This window comes from Danio aesculapii, chromosome 9, assembly GCF_903798145.1.
Source record: "Danio aesculapii chromosome 9, fDanAes4.1, whole genome shotgun sequence".
In the NCBI taxonomy this organism is placed as follows: Eukaryota; Metazoa; Chordata; class Actinopteri; order Cypriniformes; family Danionidae; genus Danio; species Danio aesculapii.
Window position 1 is genome coordinate 52,054,620 of NC_079443.1, and position 27,316 is coordinate 52,081,935.

At 37.9% G+C, this 27,316-nt stretch overlaps 1 protein-coding gene across 1 annotated transcript in view; it reads right to left on the reverse strand.

Moving 5' to 3' along the window:
* The window catches only part of trpm2 (transient receptor potential cation channel, subfamily M, member 2), an 82,421-nt gene that overhangs the window by 12,635 nt on the left and 42,470 nt on the right, over window positions 1-27,316 (reverse strand). The window contains exons 15-25 of the mRNA XM_056466088.1: window positions 22,219-22,399; window positions 20,154-20,335; window positions 16,292-16,424; window positions 12,753-12,840; window positions 10,132-10,219; window positions 6,934-7,082; window positions 5,448-5,500; window positions 3,367-3,396; window positions 1,959-2,045; window positions 1,686-1,764; window positions 665-766 (exon numbers count right to left, since the gene is read on the reverse strand). Of these exons, the coding sequence (XP_056322063.1) occupies window positions 665-766; window positions 1,686-1,764; window positions 1,959-2,045; window positions 3,367-3,396; window positions 5,448-5,500; window positions 6,934-7,082; window positions 10,132-10,219; window positions 12,753-12,840; window positions 16,292-16,424; window positions 20,154-20,335; window positions 22,219-22,399 (1,172 nt within the window). The remainder of the gene's footprint in view (window positions 1-664; window positions 767-1,685; window positions 1,765-1,958; window positions 2,046-3,366; window positions 3,397-5,447; window positions 5,501-6,933; window positions 7,083-10,131; window positions 10,220-12,752; window positions 12,841-16,291; window positions 16,425-20,153; window positions 20,336-22,218; window positions 22,400-27,316) is intronic.

Here is a 27,316-nt window from a genome sequence, read left to right on the forward strand (position 1 = left end):
AACATTGATTTATTATTATTCCTTCTGACAAGTTAAATTAGATATTTTTATTTATCTTAATTTTTTTGTTGTGTTAGCTTTTCTCCAAACCCCTAGAAAGGAGGTAAGAGTAACATTGGTAAGTAGCAGAAAAGCCATAACTCGAAAATGATTTCAGGCTGATCCTCCATCAAGGGCTCAATGGATAGGAATTGTAAAGGAAATACACTGCATGGAGAGACTGACTTTTAACCTAAGATCTGATTAGAAAAAGTGCAACAAGTACTGGCAAAAATGATCAGAGTATGTCATTGTAAACAATTTGTGATAATGTACGTCAAATGTATGATGACTTGATTTTGTAACCCATATGACAAGTGCTTTATTTGTTTCTATTTCTATTTTCCCCCCTTCTGTCATTTTTCTCCTCTAAATAAAATTTTAAAAAGTAATTAAATAATTAAATAAAAATAAATAAATCTGTGAATTTTGTAGTACATTCATATAAAACACCTAGAGTGCAATAAGGAATGGTTGAAAATGTAAATTCTATAAAAAATCTGAACTTGCATGCTTTATATTTCAGTGCAACTTAAGATATAATATGTGAAACGTAAAGCAGTTCAAAAATTCCAATTCCAATGTAAATCGAATGTTTTTAGCCTTATGCATTTGCCATGCTCACCTCTTCTCCAGCTTTTAGATGAGTCTTGGTCTTGTCATTTAACTTTTTACCCAGAATCCTCTCCAGTACCTGCGCAAGAGGCTCATCCGGTTTGGCTGGGCCCTGTAAGAAAAACATAAAATATCTAGTTCCTACATGACTAATCTTGATTCAAACATACAAAAAAAGTACATTTGATCATTTTATTGCTGGATTAAAATCAAATGCAATTATTTTCTTGATGTGAAATCCTCCTGTAAAGTTTAAATGTGTTTTCAAGTGGTGTTTAAAGAGAGAATAATAACTATTTTTTTGTCTGTGCCATAATGACAGCACATAATATTTGACTAGTCATTTTGAAAGATACTATTATTCAGATTAAAGGGACATTTAAAGGCTTAACTAGGTTAATTACGGAAGTAATTGGACAACGTTGGTTTGTTCAGTAGCCAAAAACAAACAAAAAAATCAATTCGTTTATATTATCAAACTAAAAGAAATAAGACTTGCTCCGGAAGAAAAATATTACAGGAAATACTTTGCTTTGCTAAACAGCACTTGAAAAATATTAGAAAAATAATTACAATTTCACCCTTGGGCTAATAATTTAGTCATCTACCGTACCATATGTTCATTCATAAATTTTCCTTCAGCTTAGTCCCTTATTTATCAGGGGTCACCACTACCGGCAACTATTCCGGCATATGTTTTACACAGCGGATGCCTTTCCAGCCGCAACCCAGTACTGGGAAAAATCCATACACACACATTCCCACACACCCATACACCATGGTCAGTTAAGCTTTTCCAGTTCCCCTATAGCACATGTGTTTGGACTGTGGGGGAAACTGGAGCACACGGAGGAAACCCACACAGACATGGGGAGAACATGCGAACTCCACACAGATATGCCAACTGGCCCAGCCGGGACTCGAACCAGCGACCCTCTTGCTGTGAAGCGACAGTATTAACCATTGAGCCACCACGCCACATCAACCATACCAATTTGATTCTGAAAACTGAGTTTTAAACATTGTTTTACCCCAAGAAGAGCCCAGCGCTTCTCTGCATCCTCCCAAATGGCCAGAAACTCCAGGGCTTTGTGTTCAGGATCACGCCACCTTTAAAGAACAGCCATTATTCCTCTGACACAAACAGCAGGATGAACTGAGGACATCTAATCTGCCATAATCTCATAAATGACACGGGACACTTTTTTTTTTTCATTGCATACGTCAGTGCCATCTGAAATAAGATCACAATTCCTGCATGTGATACTGAAAGAAGAGCAGATTACAGGATTTCAGATCCACACCTGGTGAGAATTGGGTGCAGAATGTGATTCGGACCAAGGGTATTCAGAGCCCCTTTTCCACGTATCCCAGTCCTGCCTCCGGGATTCCTGTTAAATTCATACATGAGAATGAGACTCTAATGCAGGGGTGACCAAACTCGGTTGTGGAGGGCCGGTGTCCTGCATAATTTACCTCCAACTTCTTTCGACACACACCTGCCTGGAAGATTCTATGCTGCGTTCCTATTTGCATACTATTCGTCCCAAATAGCATTTGAAAATAGAATTAGTGCATCCCAAATCGTTGTATGTTGAAAACAGTATGCCAAAGGCTCCTGGATGGTTTACTATTTCTGAACGGCTGATATTTCCCACAGTACATTGCGCGTGGACGTGAGTTTGATTAGAACTACAAACGCGGGTGAAAAGTGTAAATAAACTACAAACATGGTGGCGGGACCAACCGTCAAGTAGAGAGGCTTCGGTAAAGATGTTTGTATGACTGCTAATTAATATTTAGCCCACTGGAAAATACTTAAATCCTGTTTTCTGTGTAATATTTCATCTGCAACAACAATACTGAACTTCTATAAAGACGTGTTTGGACATTAACATCAGAATGCAGAGTTATCCAAACACCTGAGGAGATTTCTCTGCATGAAAGACTCGTGAATGGGAGATTAACCTGCTGCTTCTCCAATAAGGCAGGAAAATAAATATGACCCTACTGAAAAATCCAGCTTAAACCAGCTTAGGCTGGTTGGCTGGTTTTAGTTGGTTGACCAGCCTGGTTTTAGAGGGGTTTTGGCCATTTCCAGCCATTTCCAGCCTGGTCTTAGCTGGTCAGGCTGGAAAATGACCAGCTAAAACCAGCTTGACCACCTAGCCAGGCTGGGAGCCCAAAACCAGCTATGTCCATCTTAAACCAGGCTGGTCAAGCTGGTTTTAGCTGGATTTAGCTAGTCATTTTCCTGCCTGACCAGCTAAGACCAGGCTGGAAAAGGCTGGTAACCAGCCTGGAAATGGCCAAAACCCCTCTAAAACCAGGCTGGTCAACCAGCTAAAACCAGCCAACCAGCCTAGGCTGGTTTAAGCTGGATTTTTCAGCAGGGGACAGAAATGTGGAAGATTGACAGGGCTCATAATTAAGCAACACAACAATCTGTTAACAAGGAAGTAGTATGTCCCAAAAGCTTGCATACTCTTGTTACATTTTTCCTTCACAAAAACGTACATACTTTTAGAGCATAGTAGAAGTATACGACGAGTATACAAAGAGCTTGATTAGCTGGCTCAGGTGTGTTTAATTAGGGTTGGAACTAAAACATGCAAGACATCGGCCCTCCGGGACTGACTTTGGGCACCGCCTGCTCTATTAAAATGTAAGTAGGAGAATAAACTGAAATACTGTATATTCAGCTTTACATACCTGTACTTGTCTAAGGCTGAAGTGTCAGAACTGCACACACACAAAAAAAGTTGTTTGTTTTTAGTGTTTATACTACTAAAACATGAATTTTGTGTCTAAAATAAGTCTTAAGCATTAATAAACTATAGGTAATTGTATTTTAATATTTAACTACCTGTCTGCAAACCTTATTCAAGCGTGTTCAAGTACTTTCGGAAAGTTTTTAATTTGAATAAGGTTTGTTCATATTCTTTGGATCCAGCAACATTTTCTACATAAACTTCCACATTTTAACTACACAATTAAAATAATAAATAAAGACTTGCTTTGCTTTATGTTTTAATTTTTGAGTCATTATTATATACTTGTAACTGTACATGCCCCTTAGAAAAGGTTAAACGATTAGTTAAAGCTATAGCATAATTTTAACCAGTTACTTTAGTGTCACTGACTATTATACTACTCACGTTTCACTATCTGTCTTTTTATATTCCTTTTAAACATTTTTTATCTGTTTTTAATCATTTGTTTTTATACACACTTGTACTTATTGTGTGATTATTTTTAACATTCTTGTTCATGTAAAGCACTTTGGATTACCATTGTGATGAAATAATACAATAATGTATCGCCTTTTTTGAACTAGTTTGTATTTTTATTAGTTATATCAATATTATTTTTAGATTTTTTTCTTAGTTCAGTTTGAGTTTTTGGTCATTTCAAGAGTTCACACTTAGCTGATGATCCATCAAAAGCTTGTTTGGCATGCTGTCCCGGGAGAGAGCCCCGAGCTCAAGGGATCCTCGAGCCCGGGGCTTCCTCTCGTTTGCAGAGCGAGAGGGGAGCCTGAGCTCGGTGGATCTCAGAACTCCCCGTCTGCAGTAGCTAAGGGAACACGTGAGGAAAAAAGGGGGCTAGACAAATGTTTCATTGTTATGCATGATGTATATATTTGGATGGTGGGAGGAAACCGGAGAACCCTGGGAAAACCCACGCGGACACGGGGAGAATATACGAACTCCTCACAGAAACACCTACCGACCTGGCAGGACCAGGGCTGGCAGTGTTCTTGCTGTGGGGCTAACAGTGCTAACCACTGGACCTCCGTGCCGCCCGATCTATAGTGAAGGAGGAGAATGGGGAGGAAGGGGGGTTTCTTCCAAACGAAGATAAAGTGGACTGAAAACTGTGGTTATTTATAGTAGCTTATGGCTCATATGATTGGATGATACTGATTAGCTTAATACGAGACCGGCTGTGATAAATCATAAGCACGTGATCCTCTCAAAATTAGTTTATGAATAAACCTCACTTTGTTGTTTAGTAATTAAATCTCTATATGTGTTTTTTCTATATTACTTTTATTTTTATTTATTTCATTTGGCCAAGTTAGACTAAATAAAAGTTATTTACTTTTATTTTTATTTATTTAATTAGGCCAAGTTAGACTAAATAAAAGTTATTTACTTATTTACTTTTATTTTTATTTATTTCATTTGGCCAAGTTAGACTAAATAAAAGTTATTTACTTATTTACTTTTATTTTTATTTATTTCATTTGGCCAAGTTAGACTAAATAAAAGTTCTTTACTTATTTACTTTTATTTTTATTTATTTAATTAGGCCAAGTTAGACTAAATAAAAGTTCTTTACTTATTTACTTTTATTTTTATTTGCCATTTTAATTTAGTTTAAGCTTTTATTGGATGTTTTGACATTTTTTATTAGTTCTTTTAATATCTCTGTATATACTCTTTTCTCTGCATGAATTTTGTTTAGCAATATGCATTTTATTTTCCCAAGTGAAACTAAATCTAAACAGAAAAGCTGCATTGACAGCTAGCTAAAATAAATATTTAAAAATATAAAAAATTTAATTAAAAACATATATCATTTATTTAAGAGAAAATCATACGTGTAAGTTAATCATGTAATGATCTTTATCTTTACGCATTTTACTTGTAAATACACAATACAACTTGTAAAAGAAATCACATGACTTGAATGCACCTTTAGAACAAAGTCTCAGACTCCATTTTTAATACTGCATAATATTAGCATAAGACTGTATTATCATTGATCACATGATTAATAGAACTTACTCGCTGGTGTCCTGTTGATTGTAAACTGGAGGCTGATAAGCACTGAAGTTTACCTAAAAAAGCAAAAAATGTACCAGATATGACAAATAATACAACAGATTGTGATACAACAGTTGCTTAAAGCGATAGTTTACCCCAAAATGATCATTTACTCCCCTTTTACTTATATCAAACCTGTCTGAGTTTCTTTCTTCTTTCGATAACAAAGAATCTATTATGAAGACAGGCTGAAAACGTGTAACCACTGACTTCTATAGTATTGTTTTTCCTACTACGGAAGTCAATGGTTACAGGTTTTCAGCATTCTTCAAAATATCTTATTTTGTGTTCAGCAGAAGAAAGAAACTCAGGTTCCACTTTATATTAGGTGGCCCAAATCACGGTGTACTTACATTTCAAGAGTTCCCACTTAGATATACTTGGCGTATAAAGCAGGTTTGGCATGCTGTGCCGGGAGAGAACCCTGAGCTCGGAGATATTTGAGCCCAGGGCTCCCGCCCTGATATGATATAAGCATATCAGGAGATCCAAGATCAGGTAGATCTCGAGAGCTCCCCTTTAGAAAAAGGGATGAAAAAGGAGGAGATGGGGTGGAAGGGGGGATTCTTCCAAATGAAGATAGAGCAGTAGGGAGAAAATGATCCATTTATAGTAAACTAGGATCACTCTGATTGGATTATTACTGATTACAGATGAGTGGCCAGACGTGCTCAATCATATTACGTGCTCCTCTCCAAATTAGTTTATGAAACTTCACTTAACCCTACGATGCATTTATTATGTACATACATGTTTATACATTAAACTACTATTTTAAAAATGATCTGCTTGTAATTACATCTGTAATTAAATGCTTTTAAAAACTCAACAATACACTCTGGGCAAATTGACTACCCTTTGGTTATGTTGGGGGCTGTTTTTGCCCCATTGACTTCCATTATAATGACATTCATTGATTGCAAAGCCGTGACAGCATATGAACATGCATTCTTGACTATTGCTGGTTTTCCCTGTTGGGAAGAGGTACAATATGTCCTTTTTACTGTTGATCATCAGTTGCAGTACAAAAAAAGCTTAGTTTCTGGCTTAAAAACTTTATTGTTATACTGTATGTAAGCAGCTCAGCTCTTAGAGTAAACACATTGTATTTATGCACACACACACACACACACATACTATAATTTGTTGTTGTACTCCACAGAGCTCCATATAAAAGTCTGAAACTATTTTGCACAGGCCTATCTAAAAGGTTAACGCTGCCGACTGATGATCAACAGTAAAATTAAAAGTTTTACCTCTTCCCAACAGGGAAAACCAGCAACAATCAAGAACGCATGATCATATGGTGTCATGGCTTTGCAATAAAAAAAAAAGTGGTTATAATAAAGTCAATGGGGCAAAAACTGCCACTAACAACGAAAGGGTAGTCAATCTGAACACTACACAAGGGTTAATGTTTTAAATGTGCTGTAAATATATCAGGCACCTCCCAGGACACCTTCTCCTCTGGCACAGGAAAGCGTCTGACGGTGCTGTCGGGATACTGAAGCTGACGGGCAAACATATGAGGAGCCTCTTCATCATCCGTCTCCTGTCCACTGGAGTCTCCATCATCCCTATCAGAGCTTTTACTTCCTGCACGGACACACAGGTCTCCATTTACACCTGTTTATCTAAACTGAAATGAACTTTAACGATTAAATTTACACTAAACTGAACTGAATCACTGTTATTTTACTAGCACTACACCAGCTTTCTGCACTACTCTCCTGTTTGAATTGCTTGAATGTTAGACAATTTGAATTATTATGGCTTTTTATTCTGTATTCTTAATTAATGTTAAGCTGGTTTGACTCAATCTATAGTGTAAAAAATGCTTAATAATGACACCAGCAGGAAAACTTTACAATTTTGGTCAAACATTAGTAAGACAGTATCAGACCATCCTGAATTAATCCACTATTACTGTATGTATTATACTCTACATTTGTGCCAGGTGGATTTTGGGCTCTGTTTTAAATAGTTCTCAATCTAAAACGTTCAATAAATGAAGAATTTTAAACAGTTCTATAGAAATAAAGATGATCTGAAGTGATTCTAGCAGACATTTTTATCCAAGCTGACAACACCAGAAGCTAAACATCTTGCTTTTACAGAATGTAGACACTTTCCATAAGTGAAATAAGACCTGTCTTAATAACAATTTACTTCATATTCAATCCAATATACAGTTGAAGTCAGAATTATTAACCTCCCCTGTATATTTTTGTCCCCAATTTCTGTTTAACGGAAAGAAGATTTATTTATTTATTAGGGGTTTTCACCTTTTATTTTGACAGGACAGTAGAGAGAACTGACAGGAAAGCATGGGGAGCAGAGAGAGGGGAAGGATCGGCATAGGACCTCGAGGCGGGAATCGAACCCGGGTCGCCGCGAACACCGGAGTGCATGTGTTGGTACACTTTCCACTACGCCATAGGCACTGACAAGAAGATTTATTTTCAACACATTTCTAATAATTCTAATAACTGATTTATTTTATCTTTGCCATGATGACAGTAAATAATATTTGACTAGATATTTTTCAAGACACTTCTATACAGCTTAAAGTCACATTTAAAGGATTATCTAAGTTAATTAGGGTAAAGTTAGGGTAATTAGGCAAGATATTGTATAACGATGGATTGTTCTGTAGACAATAAAAAACAATATTGCTTAAAAAAAAAACCCCGTAAAACTGCTTTCATTCTAGCCGAAATAAAACAAACAAGACTTTTTCCAGATGATAAAATATTATAGGAATTACTGTGAAAATTTCCTGAATCTGTTAAACATCATTTGGGAAAAAACCGGGAGGTACGTATTTTTGCAGTTTTTGTTTTCGCGAATCCTCGAGAGGCCGCTGTGCGCGCTTTCTCCCGCGTCGTCCTCGCGTAAACCCGCTAGAGGCCGCTGTCGAACGACCTTCTGTCTGCCTGGATGACAGAATGATTGACCGTGCGACCGGCCAATCGGCTGACCCACCCTCCTCCGTCCCTAAAACCAACGACGATTCACAAAAGCCGTCCAGAAAAAGAAAAGCCCTCGTCTGATTTTTACCACGTTTTTGGATTTTGACCACATTCTCACCCTGTGACGAACTGGTTCGCTTTATTTTTTGGATTTTGTTTTCTTACCTGATTTCTGGAACCGCTCTTCCCCGGACTCGAACCCGGTCGTCGTCGTGGTCAGCCCCTTTCTGCGCCTCGAGTCCGCCAAAGCACACGAAGAGCTAACCGGACAAACTGGTTGCAGCGGGAAAGCCCTCCACACGGAGGCGAGCGGCCGGCCGGCAAGCGCCGAAAGAAACGGCGTCACACCGCCCCGCAGCGTTCGCTTAAAAAAAATTAAATGCAGCCGGACGTACCCCCGGCTACGTATTTCGCGGTCTCCAGAAATGTCCACGGGACTACGTTTTCAGAATGAGCCTGGGTTGGAATAATTTTGACTTCAACTGTATATAACTGTTCAGTTTGGGGTCAGTGAGATTTTTTGTTTTTCAACAAAAAAGAAGAAACATTGCGAACACGTTACTCGAATGGGGTGTTCATAAGACTGTTATGACACCTTTATAATCACGACATAAGATTGTATGCATGCTTATGACAACAAATGACATTAGCTCAGTTATGTCATTTTAAATGCAAACGCGACATTGTTTGAGATGTCCTTCCTACGACAACTTGATCTTACCAAGATAACATAACGTGTCATAAATCTGTCATAAACATGATTGTCATGATGTTTCTTGATTTTAGCATGAATTCTGACACTCAAATTCATCAAATTAATAACAATTCCTTACATATAAATAGCGCTTTTCTGAACACTCAAAGCGCTTTACACATGGGGGGGGGGGGGATGACGCGACGGCTGTCATTTTGCACCAGACCGCACACCACACACCAGCTGATTGGTGAAAAGGAGACAGAGTGATGAAGCCAATTATGATATGGTGATGGTTAGGAGGCCATGATGGACAGAGGCCAGTGGGAAAATCTGACCAGTATGCCAGGGTTCAACTCCTACTCTTTTTTGAAGGACATCCTGGGATTTTTATTGACGCTCACTGAGCAGTATAGAGTCCCCATCAGTATACTGGGCGTAAGGACCCACACAGACCACTGGTTAAGCGCCCCCTGCTGGTCTCACTAACACCACTTCCGGCAGCAGTATAGCTACCCATGTGGTCTCCCATCCAGGTACTGACCAAGTGCAGCCCTGCTTAGCTTCAGTGGGCGCCCATGTGAGAGTTGCAGAGACATCACAGGTATAAATTAGGTTTTAAAACATATTTTAAATGAAAACTGTTATTTTTAAATTGGAATAATGTTTTATAATTGTTACTGTATTTCTGATCGAACAAATGCAGCTCTTGTGAGCAAAAGAGACTTCGCACAAAAATAAATCTCACCCACACCAAACAGAATGTCTATGCTCTCATGACAAAAGACTAAACGAAACTGAATTTCTGCCTGAAATATTTCATTAAAGTGTTGTGAAAGTGTTATAAACTTACGTGATATAAACTATTATAAACTATTAAATATAATCTATAATCTATATATAAACTATTAAATCAGAAATGAAGTTATACTGATGCATAAATCAAACAAGAGCTGAATTAAAAAAAACCTCTGCTCACTCATTAATGGAGGCTGCACTTTGGATTTGCAGCCTTGAGATTTCAGCGCGTCAATAATCCATCGCAAAGCTTTGGTGGACTCCGAGACCTGCCAGAAGAGACAAGAGATTCACCATCTGATACTCACAGCTGCTTCGATATGATGGCTGAAGTAATGATTATTAATAAGGTGATTTTTAAAGGAAAACACCGCATTTTACAACTCCCCTAGAGTTATGATGATGATACAGCTGAAGTCAAATTTATATGTGACTTATTTCTTTTTTAAATATTTCCGAAATGATGTTTAACAGCAATAATCTTTTTTCTTCTGGAGAAAGTTTATTTGTTTTGTTTTGGCTAGAATAAAAGTTCTTAATTTTTTTAAAAACCATTTGAAGGTCAAAATTATTAGACCCCTTAAGCAATATTTGTTTTCTGTTGTCTACAGGACAAACCACTGTAATACAATGACTATTATTTACTGTCATCATGGCAAAGATAAAAGAAATCAGTTATTAGAAATTCATTCATTCATTTTCTTGTCGGCTTAGTCCGTTTATTAATCCGGGGTCACCACAGCGGAATGAACCACCAACTTATCCAGCATGTTTGTACGCAGCGGATGCCCTTCCAGCCGCAACCCATCTCTGGGAAACATCCACACAGACTTCGGACAATTTAGCCTTCCCAATTCACCTGTACCGCATGTCTTTGGACTGTGGGGGAAACCGGAGCACCCGGAGGAAACCCACGCGAACGCAGGGAGAATATGCAAACTCCACACAGAAATGCCAACTGACCCAGCTGAGGCTCGAACCAGCGACCTTCTTGCTGTGAGGCGACAGCACTACCTACTGCGCCACCGTGACACCCAGTTATTAGAAATGAGTTATTAAAACTATTGTTTAGAAATGTGTTGAATAAATCTTCTTTCCATTAAACAGAAATTGGGGGAAAAAATGTACAGGAGGGCTAATAATTCAGGAGGGCTAATAATTCTGACTTCAACTGTACATGGGGCAAATTTTTGAGCAATTTCGTAGGGTAATATTGTAGAACAATGTCGCTAGGCTAATTGCTATTGAGAATGGTCAACAAAATTGTATTTTGATCCAGTCAACGCAGGCTCATTCAGATTATGTACCCCTATATACATTTCTGGAGAGAGCCAAATACATCCCAGGAGGTATGCTTTTTTGGGATTTTTAGTTTCGCAAGGCAGCTGTGCACGCTTTTTGAGATCTCAAATTTCTCTTGTGAGTGCTATTCGCACAAGACAGGCCGCTGTCGACTGACTGACTGACTGACTAACCGATTGACTGACCCACCCTCCTCCTTCCTGAAACCCAACCGACAGTGTTTTGAAAAGCAATCCAGAAAAGGAAAAGCCCTTGCCTGATTTTCACCACGTTTTCAGATTTTACCACATTCTCACTCTGTTATTTATTTGTTTATTTTTTGGCTTTTGTTTTTGTCTTACCTACTTTCTAGAACCGTTCTTCACTGGACCTCCGCTCTGCATCTCAAGTTCGCCGATGTACATGGTGAGCCACTGGACAAATTGGTAACAGTGGAAAAGCCGTCCATATGGAAGTCAGCAATCAGCTGGTAAGCGCGAAAAGGAACAGCGTCATACCGCCCTGAAGCGTTCATTTTAAAGATGAAATGCAGCCATACGTTCCTCTGGCTACATAATTTGCGATCTCCAGAAATGTATATAGGACTACGTTTTTAGAATGAGCCTATGTTGGATCCGGTTGCCCTAATTGGTTGTCCTGCGCCTCACTTGGTTGCCCATTGATGGCACCATTTCCCAAAGTTGCTTGTTGCTCTAAAATTCACCCTGTGTATCATCACCATTAAACAGTTGAGTTTTACGATTTTTATAAATCTATTCAGCCTATATCTGGGCCTAAAGGAAGCACTTTTAGCTTAGCATAGATAATTGAATCGGATTAGACCATTAGCATCTCACTCAAAAATGGCCAAAGAGTAATATTTCTATTTAAAGCTTGACTCCTCTGTAGTTAAATCATGTACTAAGACTGGGGGAAAATTAAAAGTTGCTATTTTCTAGACTATACCTTCATTCTGGCGCAATATTTATGGATCTTTGCTGCTGTACCAAGGCTGCAGCAGTGCAATGATATTATTCAGCATCTGAAAATAGTTTCTAGCTTAATAACTTACATAACTGGTTCCCTGTGCAAGCAGGTGGTCATGTTTGTTATACTGACGAACGTTGGCTGATTTTTTGGCACTGCATAATATCATTGCTCCTGCTACAGCCTTGATACAGCAGCAACGTTCCTTATTTATTATGGCAGAACGAGAGTATAGTTTCTAGTCATATCAGCCTAGAAAATAGTAACTTTTCATTCCCCACCAGTCTTAGTACACAATATAACTACAGAAGAGTCAATCTTTAAATAAAAAACGATCCAAACTCTTTGGTCATTTTTAAAGCGATATGCTAATTGTCTAATCCGATTCAATGATCTATGCTAACCTAAGATAAAATCGCTCTCGCCAGAGATCGGCTGTATGGATTTAAACATGGTAAAACTGTATTAATTATTAGGGGAGCAGTAAAATGAGACTATTTTTAAATAAAGTAAGTGTTTGATGCAGAAGTTCACCTGCTCTTCAAGCCGGGCCAGTCGTTTGGCCATAGTGGCAGAAACCATCTCCTGCTCGCGCTCCAGCAGTTCAGACATCGCTCCAACCCTGAGAGCAAAAACACAGACGATTAACCTTCACATGAGCCTGAAATCCTAAAGCTTTACCTGCCTGAGCAGACTGCAATGTCATTTCTGTCACATGGTTGTACATTACTGAGATGCACGTTCCTTGCGTTTGTTATTTTGGTTTGTTCTCCAAACACTTTTTTTTATCTTTGATAAGGAAAATATACAGTAGTGTAAAGTGTAAAGTGTTTGACCCCTTACTGATTTTTTTGCATGTATGTCAGACTTTTACCTTTCAGATCATTCAACAAATTTAAATATTAGACAATGATAAGACAAGTAAACAAATTAAACAAAAACTAAATTCTCTCTTGTTTCTCTAAGGTTTGTTCTCTTATCTATTTTATATTGTATAAGGAAAATATTATTACATATTTCCATTTAATTATATATTGTATATTCTTTATTATATTCGTAAAATACTGCTATTACAAAAAGAGAAGAATATATATACTCACATGCCAAGTTGTTGAAAATGTAGATTCTTAATTTTAGCAGAATCTACATACTATTACAGCATTATTTGAACATTTGAATATAGGTTTTATATTTACAGCTTTAAGTATTATACTCTTACTATCTTTTTATGTGTATGGTATTTTATCATTAACTTAAAAAATAAAAAATCTGAATATCTTGTCATTTCAAAAACCTAAGATGTGAAAAATATAATCAGAGCTGTCAGAAAATAAACCAGAGGAGCAGGTAAGCCTGTAAAAGTGCAATTGTAAGAAATACACTTTTTTATAGAAGTTACATATGAACTCAATTCTGAATTGCAAAAAAAATGGCACAATTACAACTTTATTGTTAACATGTTTTTTTAGCTTGTATTTAAAAATTCTGATGTATATATATACACATACATATATATATATATATATATATATATATATATATATATATATATATACATACATATATATATATATATATATATATATATATATATATATATATATATATATATATATATATATGAATTATTTATTATTATAATTCAAATATTTATTAATATGGACACTTTGAATATTATTACTTTAAGATTCATTTTGGGTGTAAGTCTGACACCCAGTGGTTGAACTTGGTATTACATGCCAGGATCATAAAACACGCAAGCGCAGGTTGCCAGACTGAGGACAAGCATGAGTGAGCAATGGAGCCTAAAGGCTGACTTAAATTGTGTTCTAAATAAAAAGAAACAGCACGCAACAGAAGAAATATTTTCCATATTAAAAGGAGTTTTTGTTCTAAACAACACCTCGAATTGATATATTAGAAACGGCTTCAATTTCTCACAGGTGAACAACAGAAAACATGATGACAATGATCACCTCAGGTAAACCCCATGTGCTTTATTCAGTGTTAAATGTTAATAAAGTGAGTTTGAATGCCATTTCACATGACATTTATTGCCAAACTACTGAAAGCAGCAGCAGATAGTTCACCTCAGATCTGGAAAATAAAATAAACCATCTGACATTGAGTTGTGACTCAGTGCAAACCAAAACATATCAGTGATTCAGCATCTACATTTAATATTGTAAAGAGGTTTAACAATCACTGTAAATCTCATCACGTTACAATGTAACCTGCTCATCTAATATTTACGTTCGTAATATTTACATTATTTGCTAATTAATAACCTCCTCATGTGGAACTCTGAATCTGCGTCTGATTTCGTCGTATTGAGAGCCTTTCTGAATGAATGAAACTCGCTGTTTTCCACCAAGGTAACCCAGGGTGCTGAAATATAATTGGCTAAACTGGTATTGGGCGGGTAAAAAAAAACTAAAACAAAGACAGCCGTTCCAATACGGAAAGCACATGTTTAAAGCAGAATATCTGACTTCAGCATTGTTTTTCAGTTAAACAAGAATGTTCACTTAGCATGTTTCTGAAATATCTACAAACATATTATGGTATTTTTATACTTTAGAAAAGTCAAAAACTTACATACACACCTTTAAATTTGAGTAAATTGCTATCAGCTTTTGCTATTATGGTGTTTATTAATAATTCCAACAGCTTTAATTTTTATATTTCTAGCTTCTAGTTTATGGTTTACATAAGCTAATGTTTATAATACTATAGATTTTTCAATAAAAATGAAGTGTCACATAATTAATATTCATGAACATCTTGTCAATGTTCAAGTCCACATGAACCGGAAGCTGCGACTGTATTTTTTTTTGTATTTTGACGCAGTTCCTAGAAAAACAGAATATTAAATGAGAAAACAGTGGGCGTGGCTTGTTTTTTTCAACACAGGCTCATTGTGAAAACGTAGCCCTGCGGACGTTTCTGGAGACAGCGAATTACGTAGGCGGAGGTACGTATGGCTGCATTTCATTTTTTTAAACAAACGCTACGGGGCGGTGTGACTTACCAGCTGACCAACCGCTTACCTCCGTATGGACGGCATTCCGGCTGCAACCAGTTTGTCCCATTAGCGCGCCACGTACGTCGGCAGATTTGAGATGCAGAGAGGAGTTGACCACGATGACGGGGGTTCGAGTCCGGTGAAGAGCGGTTCCAGAAAGCAGGTAAGACCAAAACAGAATCCAAAATATAAAACAAACAAGTGAATAGCAGGGTGAGGATGTGGTAAAATCTGAAAACGTGGTAAAAAAAAAATCAGACAAGGGCTTTGGTTTGTGTTGGTTGGGTTTAGGGAAGTGGGTGGGCGGGTCATTCGATAAAATTGGTTGGGTTTAGGGAAGGGGGAGGGTGGGTCAGCCGATCGTTCCCTCAGTCAGTCAGAAAGTCTGTCCAAAAGAGAGTCGACAGTGGCCTCTGGTGGGTTTACGCGGGAACAGCGGGCGCGAATGGCACTCGCGAGGAAATTTGAGATCTCAAAAAGCGTACACAGCGACCTCTGGTGGATTCGGGAAAACAAAAACTGCAGAAAAACGTGACACTGGGACGTATTTCGCAGTTTCCAGAAACGTCCGTGGAGGTACGTTTTCAGAATGAGCCTGGGTTGGTTTTTCTCTACTGCGAGCTGATTGGATGTAGTAAAGTAGGCATTTCATGTTATTTCAACCTAACAGACTCCTCCTGCTCACCATTGCTGTCTGTTGTCAAAACTGACAGTTAAGTATTTTCAGCCCCGCCCAAAACCTCAGACAGATGTAATCTACGAATTGAACTGAAAACTAACAGGAAGTGCGTTTTCAGATTTCAATTCAAGATTACAAGACTTTTTTTTTCTTAATGACACGCACAGATGAATTCTTCACCACAAAACTAGCAATGTGAGCTAACGAAATCAATATAGTTAAATTTAATTTGTTCTTTAAGCCCCTCCTCCAACACTTTTAGAATATCACTATGCCCCTCCCTCTAATCTAGAGCAGGTATAAATATTTCCTCTTCTGATCAAACACATGAGCGTTTCTGTGTATCGGTGTGTTTTATATTCCAGTTACTTCTCTGCCGTGTCATGGATGCGATGCTCCACACTCTGGCTCTCGTCCTGTCGCGTGGATGCCAGATAGTTGTCCTTCATGTATGCTTCCCACGATAACAGCTCCTCTTCCTCTGTCTGCTCCAGCTCCTGTCCTGTGGAGATTTCGGGTACCATGCAGTAAAAAGAAATTTAGTCTGGATGCAAAGCTGTCTACAACAATGCATAAAAACAATCAAGTTGTTGCGTGTAGTATCTTAACTAAAGTGCAAATTTGAAGTACAGAAGAAAAGGAAAATAAGGAAATTACACTATGTAAGGCTAACAATATTGTATTCAAATAAGCACATTTCATTTGTAAAGCAATTAACCCCATTATTCATTACCCATATCTCAAAACTAACCAGTGCCTAAAAAACTATATATATATATATATATATATATATATATATATATATATATATATATATATATATATATATATATATATATATATATATATATATATATATTCATTTTCTTTTCGGCTTAGTCCCTTTACTAATCTAGGGTTGCCACAGCGGAATGAACCACCAATTTATCCAGCATCTGTTTTATGCAGAGGATGCCCTTCCAGCTGCAACTGAAACACATACACACTTATTCACACACACATACACATACACTACGGACAATTTAGCCTACCTAATTTACCTATACTACATGTCTTTGGACTGTGGGGGAAACTGGAGCACCCGGAGGAAACCCACGCGAACACAGAGAGAATATGCAAACTCCACACAGAAACGCCAACTGCCCCAGCCGAGGCTCGAATCAGCGACCTTCTTGCTGTGAGGCGACAGCACTACCTACTGCGCCACTGCGTCGCCCATATATATATATATATATATATATATATATATATATATATATATATATATATATATATATATATATATATATATATATATATATATATATATATATATATATATATATATATATATATATATATATATATATATATATATATATATATATATATATATGACCAATATCACACTCGTGTGTTGCCTTAGGGCCCCACCAGTGCTGATATACAGCCATATCGCACTGCTACTAGTGTGATATTGCGTTTATACAACAGTTTGACGGCATAATTCTGTGTATAAAAAAGAAAATCAAACATGGAGAGTCTAAAAACCCTTTTGTATGAGGAACTACTTTCTTCCGCCAATAATTCACATCTGCAGCTGACATCAGAACAGCCGAAGCCTTTACTAATTCACCAACGTCACTTTAGTGCTAGTGTTTAAATGATTCTCTATAGCGTAATGTTAAGCGGCGGTTCTGGTGTGTGACCACCTTAAGGTAAGGACAAAACGGCTGAGATGTTAAGATTATAAGGCTGAGCGTGACATGAAATGCCATCCGTCTACAGAGATATCTCCCTACAGTCTATTACAGTCTACAGTATTTCTCTGTTGCCGTCGGTATTGTGACGGGTGCCAGGTGTCCCAGTGTTTACCCGGAGACTTTATGGAAAAAAAAAAGAGACAGAAACTAGTGGCTCGTTTCCACTGACTGGTACAGTACGGTACGGTTCTGTTTGGTACGGGTCACCTTTATCAGGCTTGCGTTTCCACTAACAAGGGTACCCTTTTGGTGGGCGTGGTGTACGACAGAAAGTTTCAGTCGACGTCATTCTCGCTGGAGGAAATGTCTACAATAAAGCTGTACGGGTCGCTCACATATCAGATGAAAAGCACTTCTCACAACACAGACGCTTTACACACATAAATACTTGTGTAGAAATGTTTATTACTAACTTTTCAATGAACATGAGTTGATTATAACTGCAGATCTATGACAGTGCGAAACAGCCTACTGTAACGTCTGTAATTATATTAAATAACTAAATAAATGAACATATATGAACACATACAGCCCCTTACAGTCTCCGATATGTTACCAACTACAGAAGAACTACATATAGCAGACATTTAGTCCGTATTTAGGTTCAAAACAACACAAAATATAGCCTACAGTCAGTGTAAACCTCTCATCTGTGTCTGTAATCTTCAGCAGCACATGTAGCCTCTGTTAGACAGTAATTCAGTCATTCCCGGTTCATATTAGTCCAAAAGGTGAAGATAATAAGTCAGTTATACATGGCATTTTGTTCATGTTTGCTGAATAATAATGTGCTCCTTTTTTCCGGCTTCTCCTTTGTTTTTTCACACTTCACTTTCGCGTTTGTCAGTGTCTGACAGGATCGGGTTTCAAAAGCATGTCAATAATCAAGCGCAGGTTATTATCATCTCAAGAAGTTAGTTATTTCAGATATAATGTTAGACGCACACGAGCGCGATGAAGAAAGCAAAACCGCTCGCGCCTAAAAAACTACGGGGCTCAGGGTAAATCTGCTCTTCTTCTTGGCTTTGTGACTGTTCATCCAGACGAAGACAAGGTTTGTTTGAGCCCGGGTCGACCATGGCTCGTTATTATATGTATAAATAATTCTGCTATAATCTCTCGCTGTGTATTTCAAACATGGCGGGTTTTTTGTTTTCATTCTGGCTTGTTGCGTAAGTGAATGATGTATCTCTGTAAACCAATAGCGTTCAGCTGCGCGTGTGGCTCCGCCTTTTGGTACCCTTTCTCGTGTTTGGTACCCTTTCGAAAGGGTGCCGAAAAAGTGGTACGGTTCGGTACGCTTTTTGACAGTGGAAACGGCCACAAAAGCGTACCAAACCGAACCGTACCGTACCACTCAGTGGAAACGGGCCATATTTTGCTCTTCCTATTGGCCTTTATGCGTTTCTCCCAAGTGCTGTCGACTACATACATGCCAGTCAATGACAATGAGAAGGCAAAAAGAAAAGAAAAAGACACTCAAACATCCGTCGCAAAATAAAATGTTACATTATTGAAATAAAAGAATGAAACAGCGGTAGAGCGACCATCACACACTTCTTTGAATTCGCCAGAACTGAACTGAGCTCCCATACATGCGTGCTTACATCTCAAAGGTAAAACAAGCACAGAAATAATCCTCTTAAAGGGGACATTTATATTTGGCTAAAAATAGAGAAATCATGATTTAATTTGTTGTTGTTATTAGATTCTTTTTAAATTTCACCTCTCCTGGTGTGCATGGACTAAGCTGTTGAATGGTCAGCGTATGAGGCGGCTAGGCTAACCTAGCTTTAATTTTGATTCAATTATTTTCCAATCGGTTGCCTATTACGTCATGAATATACCCCTGTAATGTAAACTGCAGTCCTTTTTTGTCTGGCTTTCTCAGATATCTCACCTGTTCACCAAAATTGACTAATTATATCCCTGGGAATGTCTGACACCGGCGCATACATATTGTAAAAGACTTGACAGGCGTAGCAACAGTAACTAAGGAGGGCGGGGCTTAGCGAAGGGTCAATTTGCTTTTTAAAAAAAGGATATAAAAACCTGACACTCATTCATTTTCCTTCGGCATTGTCCCTTATGTATCAGGGGTCGCCACAGCGGAATAAACCACCAACTATTCAAGCATGTGTTTTAGCGGATGCCCTTCCAGCTGCAACCCAGTACTGGAAAACACCAATACATTCTCACATTCACACACACACTACGGCCAATTTAGTTTATTCAATTCACCTGTACCGCATGTGTTTGGACATGTGTTGGGAAACTGGAGCACCAGGAGGAAACCCACGCTAACATGGGGAGAACATGCAAACTCCACAAAGAAATGCCAACTGGACCAACTGGGACTGGAACCAGCGACCTTCTTGCTGTGAGGTGACAGTGCTAACCACTGAGCCACCATGCCTCCCCCTAAATCTGACATGAAAATGAATATCAGTGCATCTGTAGTTGTATTGTGTGTTTGTGGAAGTGCTCACGGAAGTTCTTGTGTCTCTGTGGCAGGTCACGCAGAAAAACTCCTCTGATGAAGAGGATGAGGTGACTGAGGAGGATGAAGGGTGGAGGAAGAGCAGGTCGGCTGTGATACTCCTTTATCAGCTCGTACCGCTGAAACTTCCAGATGGTGTCTGTGTTGTCCTGAACCTCCTGAAACGTGTAGCTGTGACGCACAATGAAAGATTTAATAATATTTTTCCATGCACATTCAAAAGGGCAGTATATAGACACTGGAACAAAATAAAGGCTTTAAAGGCTTAACTAGGTTAATTAGGGTAAAGTTAGGGTAATTAGGTAAGTCATTGTATAACAGTGGTTTGTTCTGTAGACAATCCAAAACAAATATTGCTTAAGGCGGCTGATAATACTGACCTTAAAATGGTTTTAAAAAAATTAAAAACTGCTTTATTCTAGCCTAAATAAAACAAATGAGACTTTCTCCAGAAGAAAAAAATATTATAGGAAATACTGTGAAAAATTAAACATCATTTGGTAAATATTTGAAATAGAAAAAAAGAAAAAAAATTAAATTTCAGCTAGCCCTCAAGGACATTTTCCATTGTCATTTAGTTTAATTATGCATTAAAGAACTAAAAGCAAAATAAAACGAATAAAAGCTATATAGATGTATTTACAAACAAAAAACTATGCAAGTTTAAATTGACAAATAAAAAATAACTAAAATTTAAATGAATAGCAAAAACAAAATCCAAAATATTAACAAAAATATTATCTAAACCATATTAAACAACAGTGTTTATTATATATAATTATGAAAAAAATGCAAGTACTGAAAATTACTACAAATATTTCTACAAATAATTCTGTTTTTGCACATAAAAATAATGATTCAAAATATACCAGCATTAAATATCAAATGTAAAATGTTAGCAGAATAAAATAAATGGATTAACAATATATTTTAATCTAGTTAACTATTTAATTTATTATATTATGTCTGATGAAAAGTCTCAATTAATTTGGGTAATAATGCCAATTACATGGCAGCAACTCAACGCTTTTAGGCATGTAGACATGGTCAAGACGATCTGCTGCAGTTCAAACTGAGCATCAGAATGGGGAAAGGGGATTTAAGTGACATATATATATATATATATATATATATATATATATATATATATATATATGTGTGTGTGTATGTATGTATATATATATATATATATATATATATATATATATATATATATATATATATATATATATATATATATATATATATATATATATATACATACATACAGGGGCGGACTGGCCATAGGGAGCACCGGGACACAAGTGCCTGACGGCCAATCTGGACTTGTTATACAGTAGAACCATGTCATTAGTTATTATAGAACCATGTCATTAGTTTGCAACATCTCAACAACAAACTCTTCTGAAATGAAGTGAGAGTCAGGTCTCCCAACAGGAACACTTCCTTTACAGAGTACATTAGTAAGTCGCTTTGGACAAAAGTATCTATTAAATGACTAAATGCAGAGTACATGCAGACATCATGCAGGTTGAGTGTTTAATGGTCCCATACAATTTAAATAAAGTTATTTAGATTTTAGTATCAGTATTGTTAGTTTTATAGATATCTATTAGCTAGTGTGCTCCAAAACAGTGACAAAATGTGCATTAAGAAGATATAAATCTGATATAAACATGTAAAGCTTGTGTTTGTCACTTCCACACAAATGGATCAAGGGGTTTTATTCATGTCACCTCATGAAATCTCCTGACCAATCAAATGCTCTCAAGTGTCTGACAAGCCCCGCCTTCTTTAGGTCGCTTCTCATTTGATGCACTTAAGTTCTGGCCGAGCGGTGATCAAACAAAACACTATTGGCTGTTTTTTAAAAAGGGGAGGAGCTACTCTCCCACCCACCTATGGTGTTTTGGTGGAAACATCGAATCAAAAATGCACATTTCAAAGCACTTCACAGGACCTTTAAGTGTATCACAGTGTATAAGTGCATAGTGTGTGATTTGAGACGCAACATATTGATTTGTTGACTCGGTCAGGTGTTTGTGTTGACTCACTTAAAGATGGCGATAAGCAGGTTGAGTAAAAGGATGTTGGCGAACAGCAGATAAACACACAGCATCATGATGGTCAGCCATTCTGGGAACACCGGAGTGTTGTCAGCGTTTAGCATGGGACATTTGGGCTTCAGAGGATCCGAGGCGTTCACACTACAGCTGCTTATGTCAAACTGAGTATCTGCATTTCAAAACACAAAGAGTACCGTTAGGACATCGATTAGACTTATTTCGTCACAAAATCTCAGGATGTTCTGTATTAACATACTTAAATGATATGCACTGAAATATTTAACCCATGTGTGCTGTTGGGGATGTTGTCATCCACTCTGGTAGGGTGATTTTGAGGCTTAATTTAGCCACAACTTTCTCTGCGTGTCAGCAAATGCAATGATTTTAGGTGAAAAATCTTATTTTGACATATATTTTAGGAAAACGCTTTGGAATTTTTCAAAAACTTAATGCACTTTGGGTAAATTGACTACCCTTTTGTTATGTTGGTGGCTGTTTTTGCCCCATTGACATCCATTACAGCAGGGGTCACCAATCACGGTCCTGGAGGGGCGGTGTCCCTGCAGGGTTTAGCTCCAACTTGCCTCAACACACCTGCCTGATTGTTTCAAGAATACCCAGTAAGACCTTGATTAGCTTGTTCAGGTGTGTTTGATTAGGGTTGGAGCTAAAATCTGCAGGACACCGGCCCTCCAGGAACAAGTTTGGTGACCCCTGCATTATACAGTAGGTTTGACATTGACATGATGACATTTTTTTGATTGCAAAGCCATGACAGCATATAAATCACGCATTCTTGAGTGTTTGTAGTTTTTCCTGTTGAGAAGAGGTATAATTTTTACTGTTGATCATCAGTTGCAGTGCAAAAACAATCATATTATAACTTAGATCAGTGGTTCTCAAACTGTGGTACGCGGGCTTACTTATAGTGGTGCAAGGAACAATCACTGAATAATAAAATGAACAGATTTTTATCCCTTTGATGCGTACAATAATATTAATAATAATAATTACTCACATTTATATAGCGCTTTAAAGCACTGAAAGCGCTTTACACATACTGTAGGGGGGGATCTCCTCATCCACCAACAGTGTGCAGCATCAACCTGGATGACGCGACGGCAGCCATTTTGCGCCATCACCATAACACCAGCTGGGTGTGTGGTGTTATCCAGCTGGATAACACTGAGACTGATGTGATCAGACAACAGTGGCTGTTCCCTAAAGCGTATGATTACACCAGTGTGCTTACAATGTTTACTTTGGTGCATCGTGTCATTAGTGTTAACATGTTATTCTCTCTCTCTACTTTGTTCACCTGAAAGGAGGTTATCCGGGTTACAAATGAGGAGAGCGCGCGGGGGCGGGGTTTTCGGGAGAATGTTGATTGAAGAGGTTGTGTGTGGGAGAGCGGGGAATTAACGAAATAAAGTGCGCTTACCAAATAAACGTCGTGTTTAATCAACTTTACATGGTAGCAGAGGATGGTTGAATGATGGCAGCCAGTTATGAAGTGCCGCCGAAGTTTGACGAAACAAGGCCGTACGAGTGCTGGAAAAATGAAGTTAATTTCCTGGACGCGGGTCACCGAACTCGACAAAAGCAAACAAGCCCTCGCTGTTGCCTTGGGGCTTGAAGGCAGGGCCCGTGAGACGGCGATGGAAATATCTGCGGAGGATTTAGACAGTGATACTGGTATGGCAGCGCTGATGGCTAAGCTGGATGATGTGTTCTTAAAAGAGGAAAAGGATCGCGGTATGAAGTGTACTATGTAGCGGTTATTTAGCGGACTACATAATTGATTTTGAACAGCGATACAATCGGATGAAAAGGTATAATATGACGCTTCCTGACGCTGTACTGGCTTTTAAGTTGTTGGACACGGCCTGTCTCGACGACAAAAACAGACAGCTAGCACTGACGGCCTGCACGGAGTTAAAATTTTCATCCATGAAGTCGGCTCTAAAACGGATTTTCGGAGGAAAAGCAGCAGGCTCGTCAAACGGGATACAAGTGAACCAGGATGTGGCGTTTTTCACTGAACAAAGTAGAGAGAGAGAATAACGTTAACAGTCTCCCTATACTTTAAACAAAACAAAAAATTATTACAGTTACCAAGATAAATGAAAGTATACAGAGGTTTCGAATGAACAGTGTTACATGTTAAAACTCAATCTGCCTGGCACAGAGCAAGAGGAAGGGGCGGGTGGCGCTTACTGAGCAGATACACACACGCTAGAGAAGCCCTTCTGCAGACCGGTGCTGTTGTGTTGGCACTTCAGTTACTGCAATCTCTGGAATTTCCCCATGCTGCATCCTTGGTGAAATAATTATTACCAATGTGTTAAAACGTGTGTTCGTAGTTGTATACAATAATGCGTGTTTTCAATATATAAAGTTATTAGTTTTTGTAAAGCGGCTTGGCTTTCGGTTTCGTTAGTTACCTCAGATTTAAGCTAATTCATTTGGACGTGATTCAAATGGCGCGAGACACAGAACATAAGCAGGTTGCACACCGGAAGCGCCTGCTCGGCACCGTGACACGGCGCGCACATGACAGTTAAAAGTATCACACACCAGACGCGGACATTCCCATGATATTTTCTGGTGTGCGACCTGCTTAAGAGTTAAAATGTAATTAAAGTTAGTCTCCGTGTGCGCCGACAGAGGAACCGTGAACCGTACCCGAGTCTGTTTGAAAACAGTGGTCAGTGCGCGGACAATTTAGCCAACCCAATTCACCTGTACCGCATGTGTTTGGACTGTCGGGGAAACCGGAGCACCCGGAGGAAACCCATGTGAACGCAGGGAGAACATGCAAACGCCAACGGACCCAGCCGAGGCTCGAACCAGCGACCTTCTTGCTGTGATTCCAAATCATATTAAAATACAAGTTAATGTATAGATTTCAAAGATATACAAATATGTCATATGTACATGCAACATATTTTAAAATGTATAAAAAAATTGTATATATATATATTGTATAATGTAAACAATATATATATATTTATATATATGCAACATGTCCAGGTTTTGATGAATAGCCTACTATACATTAATACTTCGTAAGTAGAGAAGTTTTCTATTTACTTTTTAAGAACAGTGCTATTTTTAATTAAGTTTTAAAAGCACATTTTAATTTAAACTGTGAGTTTTTTTTAACACTTTAAGCACAGTTAATGTTTAAACTATTTATAATGTTTAAAGTGACTGATAATAACACATATTCTTAATAATAGTAGTTAATCTGCCTCGTTTCTAGTTAATTAGGCCTACGACGCTACTGTATTTCAATACTGGTCATTATGGTGATGACCAGGGTTTTTTTCTGAGGTGGTACTTGGTGAAAAAAAGTTTGAAAACCACCGACTTAGACAATCCACTTGTACACTAGTTGTGTACCCTTACGAAAATAGTATGACAATAGTACTTTGGATTATAATGTTGGTGTCATTTTAGAAAAATCCATCACAATTCAAGTTATTAAACATATTTTTTCTGCTTTTATAATAGTCAGTGGTCATTTTAGACCATGCAAATATTCAAATGTTCATGAGTTTACATGAATGCATGAACTTATTGAGTGATATATTAGTTGCAGTTGTGTGAATCCTTTAATGTTGATTAATAAAAGTACAGTTGTTCATGTTAGCAGTTAATATTAACTGAGGTTAATCATATCCATTATAACAAAGATGAAATAAAATTAACCTGAAATTACTCATTGGGCATTTGTCTTATTTTAATATGCAATACAATAAAGTCAATTTGCATTGCATGTTTAAATATCACATTATATTTCATTGCATATTTACACTTATATAAGCACATGTTATTTATCAGTAATTCTTGAGGCTTTAGTAGGTTCAATATTTATGAGTTGTTGCAAAACAAAATTAATAGGATTGATATGAACATGATGAGTAATATATATAGGATTTCATTCATTCATTTTCTTTTTTGGCTTAGTCCCTTTATTAATGTGGGGTCGCCACAGTGGAATGAACCGCCAACTTATCCAGCATATGTTTTACGCAGTGGATGCCCTTCCAGCTGCAACCCATCTCTGGGAAACATCCATTCACACTCAAACACTACGGACAATTTAGCCTACCCAATTCACCTGTACCGCATGTCTTTGGACTGTGGGGGAAACCGGAGGAAACCCATGCGAACACAGGGAGAACATGCAAACTCAACACAGAAACGCCAACTGATCCAGCCGAGGCTCGAACCAGCAACCTTCTTGCTATGAGGCGACTGCACTACCTATTGCACCACTGCGTTGCCATAAATAGGATTTATGTTTTAGAATTAACTTGTTTCTTTCAAGTCAAAATGTTATTGAACATCACTGATCCAGCCTATATTATTTTATAACAGAATCATTTTTTATGTGTTACATCAGGTAGAAGGCTCATTGGGAAAATGTGCCCAGGTATCCATTTCCGAGAACCGAAAAGTATGTGGTTGTAGGTACATATTGGTTACATTTTGTGTGTAAACGGCAAAATGCTACAGGGTGATACCATTGACAAAAATGTACACAGCAGCCTCTGGTGGATTTACGAGAAATGCACGCATGAGAAAACATTCATTCAGTCATTTTCCTTCAGCTTAGTCCCTTATTAATCAGTGGTCACCACAGCAGAACCGGCAACTATTCCGGCATATGTTTTACACAGCAGATGCCCTTCCAGCCGCAACCCAGTACTGGGAAACACCCACACACTCTCACATTCACACACACACACACACATACACACACTCATACACTATAGCCAATTTAGTTAATCTAATTCACCTATAGCGTATGTGTTTGGACTGTGGGGGAAACCGGAGCACTTAGAGGAAACCAAACACGGGGAGAACATGCAAACTCTACACAGAAATGCCAAATTGCTGTGAGGCGACAGTTCTAACCACTGAGCCACCGTGCCACCCATGAGAAAACATGCCATAGTAATTTATTTGAGATCATCAAAAGTGTACACAGCGCTGTCTAGTGGATCTGAGAAAACAAATATAGTCTAGGGCAGTGTTTCCCAACCCTGTTCCTGAAGGCACACCAACAGTCCACATT